Source organism: Zonotrichia leucophrys, chromosome 2 (assembly GCF_028769735.1).
Source record: "Zonotrichia leucophrys gambelii isolate GWCS_2022_RI chromosome 2, RI_Zleu_2.0, whole genome shotgun sequence".
In the NCBI taxonomy this organism is placed as follows: Eukaryota; Metazoa; Chordata; class Aves; order Passeriformes; family Passerellidae; genus Zonotrichia; species Zonotrichia leucophrys.
The window spans coordinates 50,328,613-50,351,912 of NC_088171.1; the positions used below are offsets into that span (position 1 = coordinate 50,328,613).

Consider the following 23,300-nt stretch of genomic DNA (forward strand, 5'->3'; position numbering starts at 1 on the left):
CTCATTAGACTCTTCACACTATGGAGCTTTTCCCTTAACTTTTTCTGTAGGTATAAAAGGCTACAAATTTAACCTTGCCTTCTGGACCTCAGAGTGGATGTTTACTTACATGTGACCTTCATTCAGGGGTCACTTTTGTGAAGGAGGCACTTTGTTTTCCTCTCTCTTTGTACATGAAAGTTAGTTCTTATCTAATGAAAAAGGCGAAAAGAACCCACTGTTTTCTTTCTCCTGCTTTGAATTTGTAAAAGTGGGAAAATTTGTGTTGTAGTAGTTGGGCCTTTGCACTTTTTTCTGTCTGCAGTATTTTGGTTGATTTTTATAGTATTGTGTTTTATATGTCATAAGCTTGAAAATATAAACTACAAACTGATTAAACTTGGTCAAATGGTCAGTTTTTGCAGATAGAGTTGATTATAGAGCACATGGAAGTTAAAGGACTTCCAGGTATGGACCTTGAAATAAATTGGAATGTTAAATTATAGACATGAAAGGTTGCTCCAGACCATGTATAAGAAAATTGATGCTTTATTCTCTAAGGGGTGCTGTGTGTCCAAGTATAAATCTCAATTGGGGAATAAATTATACTTACTGTATTTTGGTTATGTATTATGTTTTCATGTTTATTTGGTCTTTGAATATAGTATAGAGTTCTTTGTCAAGGTTCAGCTTTACTCTCTTGTAAGGCGTGAATTTGGGCAGATTCCAGTATATTGGAGGTAGGAAGGGAAATTACATTAAACCATGGCTTAGAGTCACTTGAGATTTTGCGATTCCTCTTAGGAATGTTCTGAGTTTAAATCCTAAATCTGATAAGTCATACTTAAAAAGATCTCTTACATTTCTTTTTAACTCAGTAAATCTTCATTCATGGCATTTTACAGAAGGCTATTAAGCATCTGAAACCAAAATAGTTTTCTCCTGAATTAATGGAGGGCATTTAGGCTTGAGACCTCAAAAACATGAGCTTGGTAAATTCATCAGTATATATTAATTGCTTATTACAGGTAAAGACAATGCCAATCTTCTTTCTGTTCTGTGGTGGCACTTTACAGAGCTGAATGCTTCCTTGTGACAGGGTGACATTTTCTCCTAGGTTTGTGTCTACTGCTCAGGGACTTCTGAATCATTAACTTCCTGAATGTCCTTTGGTTAACTCAGTTTTGGCTTAGGAATGTAAGAAATCTGATGGGTCAGTCTACAAGGGTGAAGTCATGTTCTGTCCCTGACAGTGACTAAGGCAGGCGCTTTTTCAGGGAAGCAGTGCTGCTTTTTGTGATCCATTCCCCTTGTAGCCCTCACCCCCCTCAATCCAGAATCATCATGCTGGATGTTAGAAAAGAAAACACATCTTTGTTTAGTCTTTGTAGTGTTCATGGATTTGGTGTGCCAGGCATTTGCTTAATCCAGTTTGTGAAGTGTAGGACATTGGGGCATGAGAGTGATTCCAAAAGCATCATCAGCTCGGGTTGATTACTGGAAGACTTTCTTGTTCCTCAAACCTTTCAGAATTTAGTATCTCAGTGCTCAAATGCTCATTTTTCCCTTCCCAACCTGTAAGACTGAAACAGGGAGAACAGAGGCAAGAGAAGTGTTGCAGTAGTATTACACTTACTATTTATTTTTTCTTTTTAACCAGCCTATTGAGTCTCAGTGGATAGTTAGTGGTGTTTTTCCTGGAATAGGAGACAAGGCAGGAAAGCATGTTTATGGGAGAAGAAAGTCTACTTGCTTTGGATTGGGGTTTTTTTTTTCTGAATACTTCAAATGTGCTTCTTCCTGGATTTAAACCCAGAGCTTCGTTGTGAAGAACTTCAGCTGGGTTTGAAGGACAGAAACACCAGCTGCAGTACCTACCTTGGGAGTGGCTCAAAAGGTGTTCTCTGGCACCAGTGCATTCTTCTCTGCCCCTGAATTTAAATACATGGTGGCTAGAATCTTGTATGGGAATGGTTGCCAAGGATGTGGAACTTGCATCTGTGTGTCCACATAAACATCTTGGATTAAAATTTAGGAGGAGAATGTCACAAAATTAAAGAATTTTAATTGCACTTTCAAAATATTTCAGAAGAACAAAGTTAATGTTACTATGTTGAGCTTTTATTTTAAAATTACCGTTTTGGATCACATATGTAGGGAATGAAGGCTACTTGTAACTACCTGATGTAACATCTTTGAGCTTAATATTAAATCAGCTTGAGAAGAGAGACAGCAGGTGGGAATATACAGATTTGGAGGAGAGTGTGTCACCGTACCAGGTTATAGAGAAGCATGCTCTGTGTGGGGGCACTGTTTGCAGCCCTGAGGGTGGCTTTGACCATGTAATCAGACTGTGGACTCTGTGGCAAACAAAAATGCTAAAACTCAGACAGATAAAGCAAGTTCCTAATTTTTAAGCTATTTGCATGCAAGACAAATTGATTTTAATTCCGTGTGCCATCCTGGGGAACTTGCCATCTAATGCTGACAAGTGAAGACTGGGGTCCAGCACAGAAATGTTACTAACTCTCTTAGAGATGGTGGCAGCTGGTGTTGCCCTTATTTACTGTTTCCTCCAGATAAAGGAAGGATTTTTCAACACAAAATTGTTGAAACAAGTTTCTTTTGGTATTAAGTCATAGTTGTTCCCCTCCACCCTGTTCTCCAAGGCTGTGATATAAATCTGGAAATTTCTTACAAGCTATTTAGCTGGTACATGATAAGTATATCAGAAATCTTTGTTGTCTTAAGAGGCATGGTCTTAGCTTACCTGATCTTGGGCTGCTTGCTTGTTTTAATCATGTCTTTGAACATATCAAAACTTGTTTGGTTTTTGTTTTTCTTTAAAATATTGCATTTTTAGTACTGTTGGAAGCACTAAAAGGTAGCCTTGTTTCAAAAAGCTTAATCACAACAATTTTAAAAAATACCCAAAAAAACACTGACAAAATTGGACAACTGGCTTATCATATACTTGTGATGATTTGAGCTTGTTTAAAAAAATTCCAGTTTACCAAGCAGTTCAGAAAAATCAGTCCATGTCAGTAAGCACAATTTTAGTTCTGCAGTAATTTATTAAAAATTTGGAATTCACAAAATTTCCACTGAAAAATCTGTTTGTACTTGATTGTTCTCAGGGCAGAGACATTAAATTTATCCACAAGGTGCAATCTAGCTTCATAGCTTTACTTAATATTACTGAACACTTTTTGGCGTGGGGCAGTTTAAACAGCCCTTTCATCCTCTTCAGGATAAAAGACTTTTTCCAGCATGTGGCTGTGGGAGTTGGTTGGTTTTGGTTTAAACTGAATAATCTGTATGTTTTTTTTAAAGAGAAGACAGTATAAATAGAACATAAAAGAACAAGATAAAACGGAGCTGATTTTTACCTAGAATATCTGCATGTAATGTGTGGGATAGAGGGAGTCTTTATTTGGAAGTGCAAATCAGAATAGTCTGTGGATAAACCCCTGGCTTTAAATGAGAGGAGTGTACATCAGAGTAAAAAAGGTTTTGTCAAGAGAAACTTAAGTTTTAATTCTTTCTCTTCAGTGCTCACCATGGCCGGATACTCCTACAACATTTGTGAACAACAGTCCTACTCCTGCTCCGACTTTCACCTCTGCTCAGCACAACACCTACAGTGTCCCAGACAGGTAGGTTTCTGCTCTGTGTCCCCATTAAAGGCAGCATTGTAATCAGGCTTATTCAGAACATTTTCTGGCTAAATTCAACTGTGTTCTGTTTCCACTGGGGAATGGGGAGATTGTTTTGACCTATATATTCATTTTAGAGTATGACATCTGTATCACATGGTTCAGTTATAAGGTAATTACTGCTGCCTCACCATCTTTCTTTCTTACTATACATTTTGTAAAACAATTTCTTGTCCTTTGTCACATAGCAAATACTTTACCTTCTCACTATTGTGATTTAGTCCTTGTCTATGGAAACGATTTTTAGCTTTTTTCAGTAAGAAGAGTCTTAATTTCCATCATACACAGTTAGTGTAATTTGCAAGAAAATGGCTCAACAAATATCTTCAAAAGCTTTTTAACAAAAATTCATTGGTGAAAGCATTTTGTTTTGAAATGTTAATTAAACTACTGTAACCAAACAGGCAGTTCATCCAAAAATTATTGGCAGTGGTGTGGTCTGATCCATATACTGTGGAATGGTCTTACTCTTAAGTTTAACAAGTTGCAGTCTTTTAATTCTTTCAATTGTGGTATTTATTGTTTTGGAAATTTCAAGTTAATTTTCAACAATGGTTAAATATTTTGGTTTATAAAACTCTAGTAATATTTGGTTTTATTTTTTTAATCTGCAGCAATTCTTCCTCCCCAAATCATCAAGGAGATGGAACCTCTCAAGGGTCAGGAGATGTGAGTGTTTGCTTTCTGGTATTGTTCATGTATTTGTATAGCTATCTCAGAATATTTGATTTGCACTTGATGTTATAAGAAAGTGTTGAACTGAGGGAGATCTTTTTTAATTGCTTGGGTTTTGTTTGGGTTTTCGAGTATCCAAATTATCATATCCAATCTTGTTTCTTACAGCAGCTTCATCCTTCAGCCACAATCCAGGAAACTCAGCAATGGTTGCTCAAGAATAGGTTCTCTGCCTATACAAGGCTTTTTTCAAATTTCTCAGGTATCTATAGTTTACTTTTTTCTTTCTTTGTGTTACTGAGCAGGTTCTGTGTGGGAAAGGGGTTCTCTAAGAACATGATGGTATCCATATTTATGCATATTTATTTACTGATTTGCTGGTTGAAGAGCAGTGCAGTTCCCACTGCACATCTGACCACAAGACATGGCACTAGATGGACTGTGTGGGGCTGTTTGCTTCTTTAGCATTCCTTGGAATTGTGCAAAGGGTGGTATGACACCTTACTCACTATAAGTAAATTCCTTTTTCTTTGGTGACACTTGAAGGGGACACTGTTGTGAATGATGCCAGCTCTCTGCCTCTTGGCTTGGCTCATGCTTCTGTCAGAACTCCTTTGTACCAGATTTTTTCTTTGGGAAGGTTTTTTCTGCTGCTGCTGGTTAGTTTTTGACATGTGCTTCTTGTATGAGTATTGCTGAGCTTTCTCCATAAACTAGTACCAAATTTCTGACAAAGACTCTTGGAAAATTGTTCTTCTTTTTCATTATTATCTTTATAAAAGTCAAGTACTAGCTAGCTGGCTTTTTTTTATGAAGCAAGAGGTGTAGTATATATGAATTTTATTATGCTACCTCAGGTCTGGGTAATTTTTAACTATAGTATTTAAGGGCTTTGATCAGTTATTTTTGCTGGCTTTTATTTGTGCATTCCTGGATAGTCTGTGGAGTATTTTCATACATAAAGACTATTTTTTTCCTGTTTTCCTACTCATCTATTACAGTGACTGATATTTCAGAGTGTTGTTTTCTTCTCTGACACTCATGCTGCTTCTCAAATAATCTGTCCTCCTATTTTTTGCTTCAGCAGCACCTTCTGCACTCGAGTGCATTGTTGTAATTTAAGTGCACAGAGGCAGTGATGGATGGGTAGTTGAATGTCTGGGGTAATTCACTGCGTGACAAACCATGGAATATTTTTGCTCTATATTTTGAATGTGTTCAAAATACACTACCCTGGGGTGCCAGCAAAAATCACTGTTTCTCTAGAACAGTCATCTCTCTCCACAGAAACTTGTGTGCCTTGCAGACTTGTACTGTTCCAAAGCTGTAAACAGCATAAACTGTAACTCACCACCTTTGGAAAACAGGTTGATTTATTTGGCACTCCCTAGAGCCTGGTCTGAAGTTCACTTTTTCCTGTGTCCCAAATTCTGTTTTTGTCATGGTGAACTTTGCTAGTCTTGGTTTAAATGAACATACCATTTATTTTAGGAAGAATTTATGTGCTGCAGTAATCTTCATTAAATCCTCATGTGTTTGTCCAGGTGCTGATTTATTAAAGCTGACAAGAGAAGATCTGGTACAAATCTGTGGTCCAGCCGATGGAATTCGGCTGTATAATGCACTGAAATCCAGGTGATGTGCTCACTGAGGCTGAGTGGGTTTAGATGGGGGATTCTAGAACTGGGAGATTTGGGAAGTTAGTGTCAGGATGGGCTTGGTGCCTGTGTGATCTGCCTCAGGAGTTGGCAGCAGTGTTTCAAACTCTCCTCCTGTGCACCCCTCCAGGGCACACCCAGGTGGGCTGTAAGGCTGCACCAGTGCAGCTGGGCCCTGCCAGATTCTTGGACATGGATGAATTTATTGCCAAGGCTCAAAACTGGTCATTTGGGGAGCTAAGAACAACCCCTGAGGCCTTTTGAGGTTACAGGTATTGAGTGCTAACACAGGCAGCATCCCAGGGGATGGCTGATTCTGTCTGAAATGGATGTTTGGTACTCCTGGCCCTCCTGGAAGAATTGCTGTTGTTAGTTGTGACGGTGTTCACAGGGGCCTTAGGAAGAGGGAAGAGATGAGAATGTTGACTCCATGTTTCAGAAGGCTTGATTTATTATTTTATGATATATATTATATTAAAAGTATACTAAAAGAATGGAAGAAGAAAGGATTTCATCAGAAGGCTAGCTAAGACAGAAAAAGAATGATAACAAAGGCTTGTGACTGACCAAGACAGTCCGAGAGCTGGACTGTGACTGGCCATTAATTAGAAACAACCACATGAGACCAATCACAGATGCACCTGTTGTATTCCACAGCAGCAGATAATCAATGTTTACATTTTGTTTCTGAGGCCTCTCAGCTTCTCAGGAGAAAAAATCCTAAGGAAAGGATTTTTCAGAAAATATCATAGCTACAGTTACTCAGTAGTCCTGTTACAGGAGTCCAACAAGCAGCATCCATAATCGGATGCTGAATCTGAATGGATTGAAGTGTTGTTTAAATTCAGCAGCATCTGAGACCACTTACTTAATTAAAGATTAATTTTTTTGGGCTCAGTGCTGAAAGCCATATCAAGTGTACTGTTACCATAACAAACCTACAGTTGTGGCATATCAGCCCCTGTATTTGCAGGGCACATACCTTTAGTGTGACTCGTTGTGATTTCCTTGGCCTGCAGGTCCGTGAGGCCCCGTTTAACAATCTACGTGTGCCAGGAGCCCCTGCGGAGCATCCAGCTGGAGCGGCAGGACGCGGGCAGCACGGACAGCAACGGTGCAATATACGGTACCATGTACAGCCCAGGGAACACAGCTGGCCTTGGGCAGGACAGCTGCAGGGCTGGGGAAGGGGCTCAGCTGCTGCTCCTGGGGTACAAAGCAACTGTGGGAAGTTGTATCACAGCACAATTGCTGCTTTAACAGCACAGAGCAAAAAGAACCTGAAACTCAAGGTTAAACCACTGAGCGCTTTCAGTCTGTTGATAAAACTGTAGTTACGTCTGTGGTGGTGTTCGCAGGGCTCCCAGGACAAAGGAAGAGATGAGAATGTTGACTCCATGTTTCAGAAGGCTGGTTTATTATTTTATGATATATATATTATATTAAAACTATACTAAAAGAATAGAAGAAATAATTTCTTCAGAAGGCTAGCAAGCAATAGAAAGGAATGATAATAAAATGTTGTGACTGACCAGAGAGTCTCGAGACAGCTGGACTGTGACTGGCCATTAAATAAAAACAACCCCATGAGACCAATCAAAGATCCACCTGTCGTATTCCACAGCAGCAGATAATTATTGGTTACATTTTGTTTCCGAGGCCTCTCGGCTTCTCAGGAGAAAAGATCCTAACTAAAGGATTTTTCATAAAATATGTCCATGACATACATGGTCATGAATGGAGGAGTTCTGGAATCAGCTGTGCTTGTTGTTACAGACAAGGCATCAGCCATATCAATGTAGGTGCATGTAAAAGCTTCATGCAAATAAAACAATTCTTTCCCATTTTCTGTAAGATTTTGCTCTCACTTTCTGTGCAACTGAACTAAAACTGTTGAGCCTGGAAGAGGAAAAACAGCCAAGTAGTGAATGCGCTCTTGATTTTAGTATTTCCTTGACAACTGTTGATTCAACACAGATGGAAATGTAACTGTTTATTCGTAAATCCATGTCACCCTTACAATTAAGAGAATGAAGCTATTTAAAATTATTCTTTACTTGCTCTTGGCTTTGAGAGACCTCTCTCCCCAGCTAAAATCTGCACAGGCTACTTCAATAGTGCTTGTGAATTTTCCATGCAAGAATTGAGGTGGAGGAGGGTTTGTAAATAAAATACTGCTGCTTGTCAAATACATGTTTTCTCTCAGGATATCTTCGGCCAGAAGAACGTGCAGACTTGGAGCTGCCAAGGGTTTGTTGCACTGTTAAATAAAGATACTGAACTGTAAATACAGCTTCAAACTGAACAGCTGCTTTGTCTTACTGTTCTCTTTACTGTGTTCCATTCAGCTCTGAGATCATGTGTAGATAGTTAATTAAGACAGTTGCAAAAGGCTTTATTTACCAAAACCACAAAATCTACATCTGTATTTAAAGCAGGAGCATAGGCACATAAGTGGGATGTAGGTATTACCTGATTCTTTCGAGACTGCCCAAAATTGCTTTCAAAACCATCTTTAGGTGACTCTCTAAAGATCCATTTTTAAATCTGTTTGACATGATTGTACCTTTTTGTGCAGGATACAGGAAAAAATGTGGAAGTTGCCTTCAGTCTTGCAGCAAATAGAAGCCTCCCCCATTAGAGTTGAGTTTATGACTTTTCCCTTGAAAGAAAAGTCAGGGAAGTTCATGCTCTTAATGAGAACAGGGAGTAATCTTAAAGTTTTACGTTTTAAAATTTTTGAAAGTATAAAGTAAACAAATTCAGGTATTTTCATATAGCCATTAGTAACATGCTTATGTAAACGATGTTCTTCTTGCAGTTTATCATGCAATCTACTTAGAGGAGATGGCAGCCTCAGAAGTCACACGCAAGCTTGCTTTGGCATTTAATATTCCTTTGCATCAGATCAACCAAGTTTACAGACAGGGTCCCACAGGCATCCACATTCTTGTTAGTGATCAGGTAATTGAGATTTTATTTTTTGGCATTTTATTTATGACTGGGAGTGGAGGGTTTTCTTATGCTTGCTCATTTATTACTGGTTTTTCTGTTTGATAATGCAACCCTAGTGTTTGCTGACATTTAGAGTATTTTTTCCTTTACAGGAACAGACAGATTCTTTAAATGTGACTTTTCCTCTGCCTGACTAGACTGAAACTATGAGAAGACAGAGGCAGCTGGTTTATATAGTTCTGAGAAGCTGCAGCAATTATTTAGTACATATTTATTTTGAGCACACCAAAGGCAGAGAGCATTTAAACACTGTTGGACTCTGCTTGTTCAAGTGTCTGCTCCACAGAGTTCCAAAAACACAGCCAGCAGTAATAGCCTCCCAGCTGGTTGTCACAGGAGTAAAAAGCAGTATTTTAATTTGGTGTATGCCTGTTACTTGCTGAAGAAAACCAAAAATACATGATTGCTCACAAAAGGCTGTGTTTAATATCATGGTTGTAGAGGGTTGTTTTTGTTTTGTGTTTTGATCATACTCAGAAGGTTTTGAAGCTTTTTTTTTCTTTTAGATGGTTCAAAACTTTCAAGATGAGAGTTGTTTCTTATTCACCACAATAAAAGGTATGTTGTCTTTTCTGACAGTCTAAAACTTAATCATTTATTCCAGCCAGGAGCATTCTTTAAAAATTTCAGAAGTTTTGCATACACAGTAACAGAAGATACTCAGAGTTCTTCCTCTCCTAGCCAGATTTCAGCCTCTGTGTAGCATCTCAGACTCTTCTCTGAGCTTTCAGTTCAGAACCAGTGCAGAATTCGGTAATAAACCTTACATAAAATTCAGTCAGCCATCACTGGATAGGGATGCTGCTAATAATTGCTGAGAATGGTGAAGTTTCAAAATAGGTTTAAAAAAAATATCAAAAATCCTGGCAGTAGTACATCTGAAGTTCAGAAACTGAATGTTAACTGAGTCCTGAGAGTCAGCAGAACTGAGCATAACATTCTGTTATTTCTCTGCTAGTCAATAGCCAGCTTCATTCAATAGGCTGCTGTTGAATCCCACCTTTCCACAGAACTCCATTTAATTTCTGGTACAGGGTGCCAGCAAATGGCTGTAATCAGTGGACAAGTTTGACTCTGTGCAGAAACTGCACCTACCTGCAGAAACTGTCCCTCTTTGAAGATCCAGTCACAAATCATTAATCATAAACACTTTTCTTTAGCACAAGTAGGAAACCTTTAAGTTTTTGTTATAGCTGAGTTTATTTTCAAAACCAAGTCCATACTAGGGTATATTGGTGTATTTGCTTGTATGTCTGTGATTCTATTCAGGAAGGACAATCAGACAATTCCTTTGGTTTTTTTTCAGCTGAAAATGGAGAAGGCTTCCATATAATTCTGAAGTGACATCAAACACTTGCTAGACTGATACTCCAACGCAGAATGAAGTCCTGCCTAAAGACTATGAAGATCATCCAAAACCTTAGGATCTAACTTCACTGTATAAGATGTTTCATATTGAAAACACAAAATGACCTTTCTAATGAGCTGTTTGATAGGTGAACTTTCTTATCACTGCCATAGCTAAGTGTCCTCATGAGAGGTATAATGCCATGACAGCTTCTGTACAGGCATGGAAGACAATGTAAGCAAAGGTGCTTGCCCTTCACTGAAATAAGGCAAACTGTGGCCAGTAGATACAGTTTATAGAAGCGAAGCAGTGCTGCTTTTCTATTACCTGTATCCAGTTGGAGATGAATGTAAACTTATTTTGGGGCATTTACCTTTCTGTGCCAGTTTGTCTGTTACGTGCTTGTACCTTAGGCTGGTTTTATTTTTTGATGTTAGCAGAGCACATGCTAATCTGTGTGGAGATGAGTAGTTAAGGTGATAGTGATCAGGTTGTCAGGTCTTTGAGAGTCAAGCTGTCAAAACAGCTTCCCGTGTAAATTGTGTATAAGAGTGTATGTAAGAAGTGTAAATGCCAGAACAGGGCTTTTAAGAAGCCCTAGACAGATGCAATATATGCATGCAGCAAACTGCATTATCAATAGTACCTTATTGGAGGGATTAATATAAATCCTATGGGGTACCAAGTAATTGTGTTTTGCTTTAATGAATTTAATGGAAAAGAATTGCCTATGCATCCTTTATGTTTAGTTTCCTAGGTTCTCTGCAGAGCACTGCTGCAGTTTAACTCTTTGCTTGTAAAATTGTGGGTTTAAAAATACTGGCAGTGAGAAGTGGGGTTTTCAGTGGAATTATGCAGATGAGGGAAGATGACCCACTGGCACCACAGGGCTGTCATAGCTTTCAGCAGCATCAAATAAATTGCTTGAGAAACACTAAATACACACCCTGTAAGTTCCTTCCCAGCAGGTGCCTGCCCTGCTGGAGCTCCTATTCTGGACAAATCTCCTCTTACCTTTTCAGTTGACCTTCCTGCACCCTCCCTCCATCCATCCATCCATCCATACTGTACACGTGTTACAGTGCCTCTTCCATATGACCAAATACTTATTTTCTCTGAAACAGGCAATGTGCTTTCTTGGTATTTTGGATGTGTCTTGTAAAGTCATGGCACAGCATTTCCTAGGCTAACATTAAGTTTCAATTGGTCAGGTACTTAGAGGGGAGTGTTTCCAGAGGTATTAAGCGACAGTTTCAGAGCTGTTATTCTGTGCCTTTGGAAAGTTCCAACTTGATCTCTGGCTTAGAAGCTTGGGAATAGTTTGCTTTTTATGCTGCGGTGTTCCGTGTAAACCAATACTACAGCATGTAAAAAAGCAACTTGACTTTTTCATTTCCCCTTCCATAACTGGCTCAAGTGCTTAGCAGAAAAGCTTCTGAAAGCTGTAGCATTTTGAAAATTTAAATTCATCAAACCTAGAGTTTTTTTCCTATTTTTGTTTGTTTGGGTTTTTTTTTTCTGCACTGAAAGTAAAATTTTATGTACTTAAACATTTCTGCCTATAAGTTGTTCATCTTTGGGTATTGTTTGGTCCTAGTATTTTCCTGAACTGACACTTGTGTCTTTTTAGCTCACACCATATTCAAATCCAAATGTTTTATAAAAGTGGAAAAATCCTTGATTGGAAAGTATCCAAATATCTAATTTTAAAGAATATTGAAAGTTGTACAGTAGTTTGTCCAGCTCACTTGAAATTGGAATTAAATTATGGCACCAGCAAATGGCTTTTGTTTTTTAATAAGATGTACACATTTCAATTTAAGTATAATAAATGTTTTTCAATAATTTTGTAAATGTGCTTTTCTTTTTGTTTACTTCTTTTTTTCCCACACCCAGATTAGATTAATTACAAGACCTGCCCTAGCAAGAATAGTTGGTCAAGGTAAGGAAGGGAAATAAACCAGCCCTGCAGGATATCCTGCACACTGTGCATTCACATGGGTCTTCTGCTTCTAGTAGAAATCTTCTTAGATTTGAAATAATTCCAACAAATTCAAATTTGACATCAGCTGATTGTTTATTTAAGTGTCCTATATCAGAGTAGATTCCATTTGTTTTTGTACATCTTCAATGCAATAGACTTACAAGGTTCGTTATGGTCTTAGAAAAAAAATGAGCCAACAAAAGGCAACACATATTGACATATTGGTACCAATGACTGCCCTGGTACAGTTGAGAATAAAATCTGGATAAAACTCTCATGAGACCAGCAGTGACTGAATGGAACTCTTCAGTATGATTGTAACAGCACTCCACTACTGTGCAAAGGAAGCCCAGATTGGCTTACTTTGTACTAGTGAAGAAATCCATGTACTGTAGTCTAAGGTGGAATTTAGCCCCAAAGCTGAGCTCTTAATTTACTGTCCCTCTCCTCTGTGAGTGCACACAACCCAGCTGGCCCCACAAGTTCCTGTTCATGCTCACTCCTTCTTAGAAGTCGTTTAAAATTTGCAGGGGGGCAATGGCAGTACTGTCCAGTTGTAGCTTTTCCAACTGCTTCTTAATTTTCAGTAAACACGGGCCCCGAACTCTTAAAACACACACACAGTCAAACTTACACAAAAAAAGCTTTCTGAATTGTCAAGTAGTTTCTCTCAGTTAATTTAATTGCTTAATATAAAAAGTTTATCTAATTGTCTAGCACTGAAAAACTAAGGATGAAAGCATGGCCTTAAGAGTTAATACACATATTTTTATCATCATTATTATCATTCAGAAGCTGACAGCTTCTTAACCAAATGTGAAGAGTTTGGCTTTCTACATTTGAAAACCACAGGTTTGGTATGGTTCAACTCCTGCCTACAGCTCAGCCCATATGCTTGTCCCTAAAATAGGTGGGCCAAACTGAATTCCTTGCTCCATCCTGCCTTCTGTAGCTGAACTTGTTTTCCATTCATCTGTAGAAAAGCATCTGTTCTGCACCTGTCCTCCTGGAAGCGCTGCATCCTTTCCTTCCAGCCTGCGGGGATGGCGTTGGCGGAAGCTCCATGGCCGGCTGTGGCAGCTCCAGGGCTGGATGTGGCAGCTCCAGGGCTGGATGTGGCAGCAGGCACAGCAGAGTGCACGGGCTCCACGTGCATTTCTTACCCCGTTCAAGGCCGATGGCATCGGGCACAACCTGCATCGGTGACCGCCAAGCTTTGTACCAGCAGAGTTCAACTGAACCAAGTCCAAAAACTTGGGAAGTACTTCTAGTTCTATGGTATCTGGAGGTACTACCTTACCTTAGACATTACCTATTATGTCCTGTTACATAATTAAATATGAAGCTGAATCATGAAAAAGAACAAGCTGCTGTTTTACTGTAGGAGCTTATGATTACTTTGCATTTTTTGGTCAACATCTGCTAAAGCTGATTTGTCTTTAAAACCTGTGTGTGTGTGTATATTACAGAACAGCAGGCTCAGTTCCTTGGCATGGCAGCTCGAACCCCACGTGACAGCGGCACTTCACACCAAGCAGTGCTGACAAATGCAAATTAACTTCCAAGTTTTGTGAACTTCCACCAAGTAGCTGCTCCGCTGCAATGCCCACACGTTTGACACGGTACCACAGTTCTCATGCCAACAGAAGGAAGGAGTTACTAATACAAACCAAAGCATCACCAACTTAATCCACAGCTGCACATTACGTTAAGATTTTTACCTGGAAAAAAAAAAAGCTTTTCTTGTCACAAAACTGGATGACCAAACACCCAAACACCACCATTAGGACTTGTCAGGAAACCGACTCCTTCTGCTGACTTGCCATCCCATTCTTCAACAACAACATTTCCTGTGTGGCTGCTCTGGCTGTCAGAGGATAATGCAGCATCTGCAGAGGCGCTGTCCGCTCCCTCCCACCGACGGAGGGGGAGTCACTGGAGCAAAGTAAGCATGAACTTTCACGTGAGGTAGATGAGCCTGTGGGTGAAAAGGCTGCATTATAATGGGGGAGAAAGAACAGAACTGAAAAGAGAAGCAGCACACCTCACCTGTTGTGCCAGCAAGTGCTACCTCATTAAGGTTAGTTAGCTGTGACGGAAGCCTCTATACAGTGGATACCAGCCAAGCTGCCTTCTCCTCACATGTCATTCCTCATGACCCATCCAGTAAGGCACACCAGTGTCTGGGCACTCACCCTGCACAGGTTCCCCAGTAAAGCACTGATGAGTCCAGACAGTGCAGCAGGAGAGGCACAGGTTTACTATAGGGACAAGAGGGGTGGACCCTGGCTACTAAGGGACAACTTCTCTGAACCTTATCTCCCATATTTTTGCTGCTGTTCTCATTCTGGAAAGCAGCATGAAATAAAATTGTGCTTCTGCCTTCAATTTGAGTCACTATCAGGGATGATCTTTCCAGTTGCAAAAGTGTTTGGATGCAAATTTGGGATACAAAGCCGCAGACAAGTTTAACTTCGAGGCTAAAACGCTGCCTCCACAATGCAGGTGGTCTCTGACCTAATGGGTGAGATACTCAGGGGAAAGGTTTGGGGCTGGGTTCCAGGGCCTGAGGCCCCAAGCCCATCAACTGAAATCTCCATGCAGATGTTTTACTACTGGCTCTGTGTATTAACATATATTTAGGATTTAGCATGCCGCTACACCATCCTAAAAACAGAGGACTCTACTTGAAAAAAATAGAGAAGGCAGAAGATAAGAGCTCATCATTCCAACAGCAGAATGTCACAAGTTAGAACTGACACTGCTGTTCATAGAGGGAAGTTACACACTTGGGGACCTAACAGAAGGACAGTCAGATGGTTTATCCAGCCTTCCACGCCTGGGACACCTGTAGGACCCCTACAGTCTCAAGCAGCACCAAGAGCTCTGGCATTTGCACGGGAACAAGGCAGGAAACACCTACTCTGATCCGTTTGATGCCAGCTCGTGTGACCTGCTGGCAGTCGTACAGCTCGATTCTCTCCAGGTTGTGGCAGTTCTCCAGGTGCTCCAGAGTCACGTCCGTGATGAGGAGACAGTTATCGAGCTCCAGCACCTGCAGCCGCTCGTGCCCACACGTGCTGTTGCTCAGATGAAGAATCCCATCATCAGTGATCAGTTCACAGTGAGATAAGCTCTGAAACAGAGACAAACCATTAACAACATCCCTCAGTCCTAAGTTACTCGAGCCTCTGGACAGCAAGAGTCTTGAGAGTCCTCTTCAACCTCCTTCACTCCAGTGGTTAAACAGCTACAAATAATACACAGCTGAAACCCGTAAGAGTAAAAAAAGAAACTGCTTTACTTAACAAAATGTCTGTACTTGATTTTAACTTTGCTTCAAAACAAGCTGAGTCCCAAAACACATCACTGGCAAAGCTCCTCAGGCCCCTCTGCTCTCTATGATTGTGGGAATTCTTTTCCAATTGTCCCACACAGTGCGAACAGCTCTGTGCCAGGAACAACTTTAAAGGATGATCGAGAACACAGGGAATAGATGAGTATCTGCTCAGGGGTTACTGTTTCACAGCTGCCATGGTCTCATACATACACCAAGCCCGTGCAAGTCCACACAGATGGAGAACAATCACAATAGACTGATTTGCCAAATAATGATTTCAAAGAAAAACAAGCCATGAACATTTGGCACCTCAGGCTGTACAGACAAGGAGAATAAACATCTTGTACAGCTGCAGGAGCAGCCTTTTCTGCAACAGTCAGCATAATAAACCAAAAAAATCTGCTCCTCTTCAGCACATTTTTTTACTCCCTTGAATTTGAAGAACACGGAAAATGATGTTGCATCTCGGGCAGTGGCACCACATAAAGCACTATCCTCATTTCTTCAGGGAATTCATGACTTTTGGAGAAGCACGGATGATGACAACAACAGGAAACAGACATTCCTCAGAGGCAGCTGAAAAAACCCCTCTTTGTCACCACTGAAATGAATGCTCTCAAGTCTTCCCCAGTGAAATGTGCAGGATCTGTGAACTCTTCTCCTCTTGCCCTGGGCTCTGAGCTGGTGCCTTGCTTTGTGCTCTGCCTGTACTTGTACCTAAGCCTACCAGTGCCAGGTAATGAAGTAGCATTTCCTTGCCCCAAGTAGTTTTTTTCAGACAGTAATTGATGAAGAAACACTTGCAGCAGTCCAAAAGCACTTTTTAACTCAGAGCAAGCAAACAGCAGTGCTCGAAAGGACCTCCTGCCAAACCCCCAACTCTAACATGCAACTTTTCCCCTCTCTGGGTACAACACATCTTTTCATTCCAGCCTGAAAAGGCAACCTGGGGACTTCCAACCTTACTTCACCTCAGCTACAGTCAGAGCATTTCCTTCCTGCTACCAGACACATGAGATCTGTCCTGCTCTTTGAAATAATTTGGCCTCAACTTTTTTTACCTTTGCTCTACAGAATGAGCAGGGAACCCAAGAAAGGCTGGGAGACAGGTCTGCATCTCCCTGCAGTCTGACAGGAGCCACCTTCAGCTCCAGCTGGTCCAATTTTACACACCAAGTGTGAGCACCCAGCAGAGACTCCAAGCAGCACCACGAGGGCAAACTGTCTCCAAAAGACAGCAGAAATGAAGTGCTTGCCCCTACCAACAGTGTTTTAACTCCTGACACCCATTCAGGCAGTCTCTCAAGTCTTCAAACACATCAGCTCTCTCCTGTATCTCCTTTCTCTGTGCGCTTGGTTTGGCTCAGAGCCTGGGGACAGTCAGCAGCTGCAGGGTTAACCAGCGTTCACAGCAGAGCTGCTGTTCCAAGGAAGGACAGGAGGCTGTGTGAAGCTGTTGGCTAATTAGGAGTGTTCCATCCCAGGAAGTAAGCAGCTTATAAAATCAGCTTTCCTGGGACATGGTGTTGGTACTGCAAGGACAATACAGGATGTACAGCTGAGTTCGTAGAACTTTGTAGAACAAATATGCCAAATTATACACACTTCATAGTAAACCACAGGATTTTTCTGACTTCCCAAGCCTACTAAAAAGCATTAATAATGTGGAATTTTACAAATACAATTGCTTGAAATCTTAAGAACAAAGAGATATGGTCAAATTCTTTTGTTGTTGTTGTTAATACATACTAAAAGCTGTGCATAAATCAAGTATGGCGTGACATACTATGAGAACTTCACAAGCTGTGAAGAATTCAATTGTCTTCTCATCTTCAGCACTATCATGAGTATTTCACAGTTTCTCTACTAATTTAAATGTACAATTAAATATATTAACCAGAAATTACTTTAGTGCATTAGTCAATAAAACACTCTAATACTGATGAAGATTTGCCCACTTCCACCCTCTACTGAGTCTCCAAACAAGACAAAAGCAAATCCAGAGTTAATCTCTGCAACTCCAAAATGTTTGTTCTAACTGCAAATACCCTAAAGCACAGCTGCAAAGGAGTTTACAGGACATTGGGAGTACCAAGATTAGCTCATGCACTGTATTTGGCACCTGCCTGCCTTGTCTTGTCTTTTCCTGTAATTCTCAGCCACTGCTTTTCACACACAATCTCTGAGTATGTATCCTTCCTATCCAGTTTATATATAAAGATCTATATACACCAAAGAAATCAAGTTTTCTGGTTCCCTTAGGAAAGCTGTGATGTTTTACCAATGCCACATTTCCCTGTCTTTAGGCAAACACACAAAGGCCAGCAAAGAGAAGCAGGCTCAGAAAAAAATGCTTGGGATTTATGAGGTTTTATGGTATCTCTGTTGAAGCACTGACAGAACTGATAGAAAGATCTCTTTTGTAAGAGATCTTTTGTACCAGTTGAGCAAGAACTGGCTGCAACTGGGATTACAATATAAAAATGTGTCCCATATAAATGGCCCCACAGCTCCTGACAAATCATTTGGTTTTCCATCAAGAATGATGGTTCAGAAATGAAACTGGACAGTTGATAAGAAAAAATTAAAAAACCAACAACATTAAATAGTGAACAAGCTCCTTTGAAAAGCCATCTCTCCTCATGCTGCTACCTTAGTAACACTAATCATAACACAATTTAATTAAGGAAGCAGAACACCTTCCTTTAATCCCATCTAAGAACAGATTATAAAAATACTTGTTCTCTCACGTAGATCTAAGTAGTTATAACAAATCTACACTAAAAGCACAACTGGCCTGAAATACAGGAGTTCCTACTGTAAGAACAATCCAGCAATTTTCAAGGACCTTTATTAAAGAACAAACAAATCTATGTTACCTCAAATTGGGTTTGATGGTCTGAAAGATCTAAGCTACCACTCCCTAGAAAACAGTTCTTTGAAATCCAGTAAGCAGGGTACCCCACTCTCAATCCTCTCCAATTATGTTCAAAAGTCAAGTCCAAGGAAACCTTCCATAATTTATTATGCAAATGTAAAAAAGTGCTTGGAAAAAAGTGCTTGCATGCAAAACTGCTTACAGAGTGATTCCATTTATCTTCTCTGGGTGGTTTTGTTTATTCAATATTTGATATGAAGTGTCATACCCCCTAAGAAAACCATTACTGAACACTTGAGAATATCCATAAAGAATCTAAGTGCTTTAACTTAAATCAAATATGAAGGACGTTAACCATAAAATAAAAGCTTTCTGGTTTTTACTCACTGATTTGGTAACATTTTTTTAATCACACACAATGCATATAAATATTTTAGGAGTGCTGCTCTTAGAATACTTATGAAACTTGCACATATTTTGCACAGTGTCACTCTACATGAGGAATTATTTCTAGACACAGAGTGAACAGCCTGGGCTTGTACTGCAGGAGTTGTCCCTGTGTGTCCTTCCAGGGGGAGCACCACAGGCCACAGAGCAGGAGTTACACTTACCAATGCTTGAAGCTTAGGACAGTGTATGGAAAGTTGTATCAATGTGCTGTCAGTTATCTGGGAATAAAAGAAACCAAACATCAGCCAAAAGCAACAGACAGCAGGAGAGGCAACCCTCCAATGAGGTCTCTCTTTCTGTATCAGATGAGGGCTCTGTTATTTGTGGAAAACAACTCCTCACCTGTTACTCTCCAAGTATTTCCCTGTATAGAATTTCCCAATAATTATTTTTATTTCCTACCATAAACACAACACTATTTATAAAAACCAAAGAACATCTAGACAAAGGTGTTAATGTACTGCATTCTTACACTGGACATTCAATATTCCTTTTCATATTAAATCTCACCAAAACACACTCTTCCAAGTCCATCTTCTCCAGCTCATGGCAATTCTACGATAAACAAAAAATGAACAGATAAACAATAAAATAAAATAAAACAACATATTGACATAAAATTATGCACAGGGCTTATAATATGGGACAGCACAGCTTGCAAGAGGAAACTGTGATCTAAATCTCTTCAAATATTTGATCATCCTCAAATGACAAAAACAAAAAAGAAATAAACAGATTAATTAACAAGCAATACACCACCTCCCTCTGAAACATCCACATTTCGGCCCTTCTCCTATGAAGGGAAATGTCTCCTCCTAGTCCTGTAAGGTTTGAACAGGACACAGCAGTGCTCAGCAGCCCTGCTTCCCTTCCCCCTCACTCCAAACCCACAGTATTTACAGCCCATGCACTAAAGCCAGCTCCTTGCACACACATGAACTTCTACCTTTATCAGCTGCACCTGGCTCACCTGGAATACACTGAAGCCATGGCACATTTCTCTTTGTTGTCACACATTAGAAAGAAGCCTTAAACCCAAACTGCTTTGGCAATAAATGCTGAAAATATGAAAATGGGGTCTACTTTAAGGGCAGAAGGAAGCTGCGTGTCACACCTACACAATTTTCTCAGAGCAACATTCTGAGAGACCCCAGCAAGCTTTCAGAAGTGCTGTCAATATCTGATCATGACTCATTTCAAGAAAAGATGTAAACTTGTGACCTTGCAGCAGACCACACAGTGCCAAAGCTTGGCTCAATTCCCAATCTGGTTTTTCCAGGAATAGGCAAAAAACGGTTTAAGAGCAGGCTTGAGGTGACCACCAAGAGCCTGAGGATGTAGTGCTGGACAATCAGAAAACCACTCTGTTTAACCACTGTGGCTACCAAAAAAAACCACCCCTTTTCATTCACATTAAATATCAGCAGCATAAATCCCATTTAAAGAGTATAATTTTCGTGTTCACATTTCCTAACCAGCAAACACCCAAGTCTAACATGAAGCATTTGACACCACCAATATGCTTTCTGTATGGATTTACAGCATGAACCAGGGCACAAGTGCTTATAGTTTATAATGGATAATGTAAGTGATCTGTAATTTAAAGTTATCTTCAGAACAATCAATTAGATGCTGATTTTTTATGTACATATCACAAGGGTGTATGCCATCAATATAAGGGAACTTTGGCTAGAATACATAACTTGAGTCTAGAATTATAAGTGTAATAAACACAATTGAAACAAATGAAAAAAGAGAGGAAAAAAGTGAAAATTGCAATGATAGATGGCAAATCAGATCAAGTTGCAGATCTAAGTATAATCCAGAAATGAAATAGCTTTTTAGTCCCCTCCTCCACTACTTTAATTTTCCTCTTTTCATGTTGCTTCCCAGCAGGACTACATCAATCCACAGCTGCTCAGCAGCAATGAACCAGGGCGAGCTGTGACCCTCTGAAAGGACCCTTACCCGTGCCAGAAGGGTAAACCCAGCATCTGTGAGATGTGAACATCTTGCAGCTTCCAGAATCCTGGAAAAGGTTTAAATGTTAAAGAAAACATTAATATAGAGAAAAGCAAATGCATTTGAGATACAAATCTGTCTTCTGCAACTTAAAAGTTCTCAATAGTAAAAGTATGTGTATATATACAGAAACACACACTTACACACATCCTCCCCCTATTTTTCACCGTGACTTGAAATGAAAAAGCAGACTTAATTCACCTTATCAGAAGATTCTGACAGTCAGAGAACATTTAGTGGAAAAAAATTATACACAATGAGGGTCATTTTAACCTCTTATTTCACTAAAAGCATAGTGACCAAGTTTTCTCATGTGTTATCTCAGGAAAGCTTTGGGAAAATAAACCCTGAGTTAAGGAAAATGCAGATGAAGCCTACATCTGTTATCTAAGCACAGGCTGCTGGGAAATGACAAAACTGAGAAAGTGCTTACTAGAAATCCCCTCAGAGCCTCTGCATGAAGCACAGTGAAGCAAGTTACCAGAAAGCATGGGGCCAAAAACCTCCAAGCTGCAGTAAGAACAACAAACTATATCAACACAACCTTAAAGGAAACAACAGTGTTTTGGAAAGATAATCCTCACACTCTTCCAACAGGCACTGGGAAGTAGTACCAAGAAAAAAAAATCCCAGAAGGTCAACTGCCCCAAACAGCACACCTAGTATGCACAACAGGCCTCCATCCCACTTGTTGTCTTTGTTTTCTTTGTCCTTTTTTAAGGAACACTTCCTTTGCAGGTGGAGTGAGTATCACGATGAGTAAGGGGAAACCACAGTGCCATGGGATGAGCAGTGCAAACTAAGTGCAACTTACCACAGCAACCTCCCTGCTGGGGCTGGCGGGGAGGAGGCAGGGAAAAGGGACAAAAGAACTTTTTGTGGCAATACTGAGAAGCCTCCAGATCCTTCCACTGGTTTGGGAGGCCATTAGAACACTCTAGAGAAAGTGCAAAGGGAAAAGCCACACTGGGTATATGAACGAATTCCAACCCCATCGAAGGGGGGAATGTGGGGATGTGAGGCTCTGACTGTGACTTTGCTGGACCAGCCTTTTCCAAGGCAAAAGCAAGAGGGCAGCAGATTTAGAGCTGAGCAGCCCCACAGGCTTGAAAAGCCACTTTCAGAGTTCCAGTCTTCCAACAAGGTTCAGAAATATGAGGGAAATTCAAGCTAAGTACAAGACAGGCATCTCTTCCCAAACTGATGGTTTTAATACCTCTGGGACTTACTTTGCAGACTTATATTCAGGAATTCTGTGCCCTTCCATCAAGGGCAGTTAGCAGCCTATCACGAAATACTCTCAGCTACTCTGAAAATTGCCTGTGATACCAAATAGGAAGGAAAAAAAACCAACACCACCACAAAAAACCTCCCACAGTTCAGGTCACATTTGTCACCCTCCTAACTCCTTTCATCAATTACTTGCTACAAACCCCATCTCATTACATGGCTGACTTTAAAGGGGGGTGGATAGGCAATGACATCTGCAATGACACCTAAAATAGTGAGGATACTACTTCCTGCACACCCAGTGAAAAGACAACTATAGAAACAGAGGAATAAGAAAACAGAAAATAAGCAGCTCTAGCTGTCCTGAAATTGGGTGTGTAGATAGAGAAGGAGAATGGGGAGTGAGCTGTAATCACACATGCTGCATTAATCAGGCCCCAGAATGAAAAAAACAGGTGGGACAGCATTGGGTAGCATGGAAATAATGAGCAAAGTTCTAATTTTTGCTTTTGTTTTAGTGATTGTGCTTAAATACAGAGAGTTCTTTTTTCCTGTTACAGCTGACATGAATTTCCCACCCAGTGACTTGTGAAAAAGTAACATAGGAGTTGATGAGACAAAATGATATTCAAAGGGATTCTCTACTCTTATGAAGAAATGTTCTCTGAGTCAGACTGAGTTGCATTCATTGCCTACAGCTGCTTTTTGGGCACACCTGGAATGTCTCTGCACTCAGCACCTCCCTACTCCTGTGGAATCAGCAGCTGGTGGGGCTGAAAGGAATATGATCCTGACTTTCACAGACCCACCCAGACAAAGGCATTCATGGTTCACAGGTGCTTTTCTTAACAAGCCTTGCCAAAATACCTACAAGTATTATAGCATTAAAAAGTGCTAATAAACGAAAAAAAAGAAAAGAAAAAAAAAAGAGATGGTACCATGGCACCAAGCACCTGAAAGAGCAAATGTAAAGAGGGATGACAAGATATCTGTATGTTGATGTGA

General features: G+C 40.2%; 2 protein-coding genes across 6 annotated transcripts in view; one reads left to right on the top strand and one right to left on the bottom strand.

Moving 5' to 3' along the window:
* Positions 1-12,252, top strand: part of UBP1 (upstream binding protein 1) — a 35,329-nt gene extending 23,077 nt beyond the window's left edge. Inside the window, exons 9-16 of one of the 4 annotated variants that reach the window (XM_064704979.1) lie at positions 3,532-3,635; positions 4,310-4,364; positions 4,539-4,632; positions 5,915-6,005; positions 7,048-7,142; positions 8,850-8,992; positions 9,550-9,601; positions 10,350-12,252. In XM_064704979.1, coding sequence (XP_064561049.1) covers positions 3,532-3,635; positions 4,310-4,364; positions 4,539-4,632; positions 5,915-6,005; positions 7,048-7,142; positions 8,850-8,992; positions 9,550-9,601; positions 10,350-10,387 — 672 coding nt within the window. In that variant the 3' untranslated portion in view covers positions 10,388-12,252. Of the gene's footprint in view, positions 1-3,531; positions 3,636-4,309; positions 4,365-4,538; positions 4,633-5,914; positions 6,006-7,047; positions 7,155-8,849; positions 8,993-9,549; positions 9,602-10,349 lie in introns of all 4 variants that reach the window. The other 3 variants (XM_064704978.1, XM_064704977.1, XM_064704980.1) reach the window with 3 other exon arrangements.
* Positions 12,253-12,447: 195 nt separating this feature from the next.
* FBXL2 (F-box and leucine rich repeat protein 2) overlaps positions 12,448-23,300 on the bottom strand; it is a 51,042-nt gene continuing 40,189 nt past the window's right edge. For both annotated transcript variants that reach the window (XM_064704983.1, XM_064704981.1), the window contains exons 11-15: positions 21,012-21,072; positions 19,554-19,598; positions 19,205-19,261; positions 15,299-15,511; positions 12,448-14,353 (exon numbers count right to left, since the gene is read on the bottom strand). In XM_064704983.1, the coding sequence (XP_064561053.1) occupies positions 14,246-14,353; positions 15,299-15,511; positions 19,205-19,261; positions 19,554-19,598; positions 21,012-21,072 (484 nt within the window). In that variant the 3' untranslated portion in view covers positions 12,448-14,245. The remainder of the gene's footprint in view (positions 14,354-15,298; positions 15,512-19,204; positions 19,262-19,553; positions 19,599-21,011; positions 21,073-23,300) is intronic.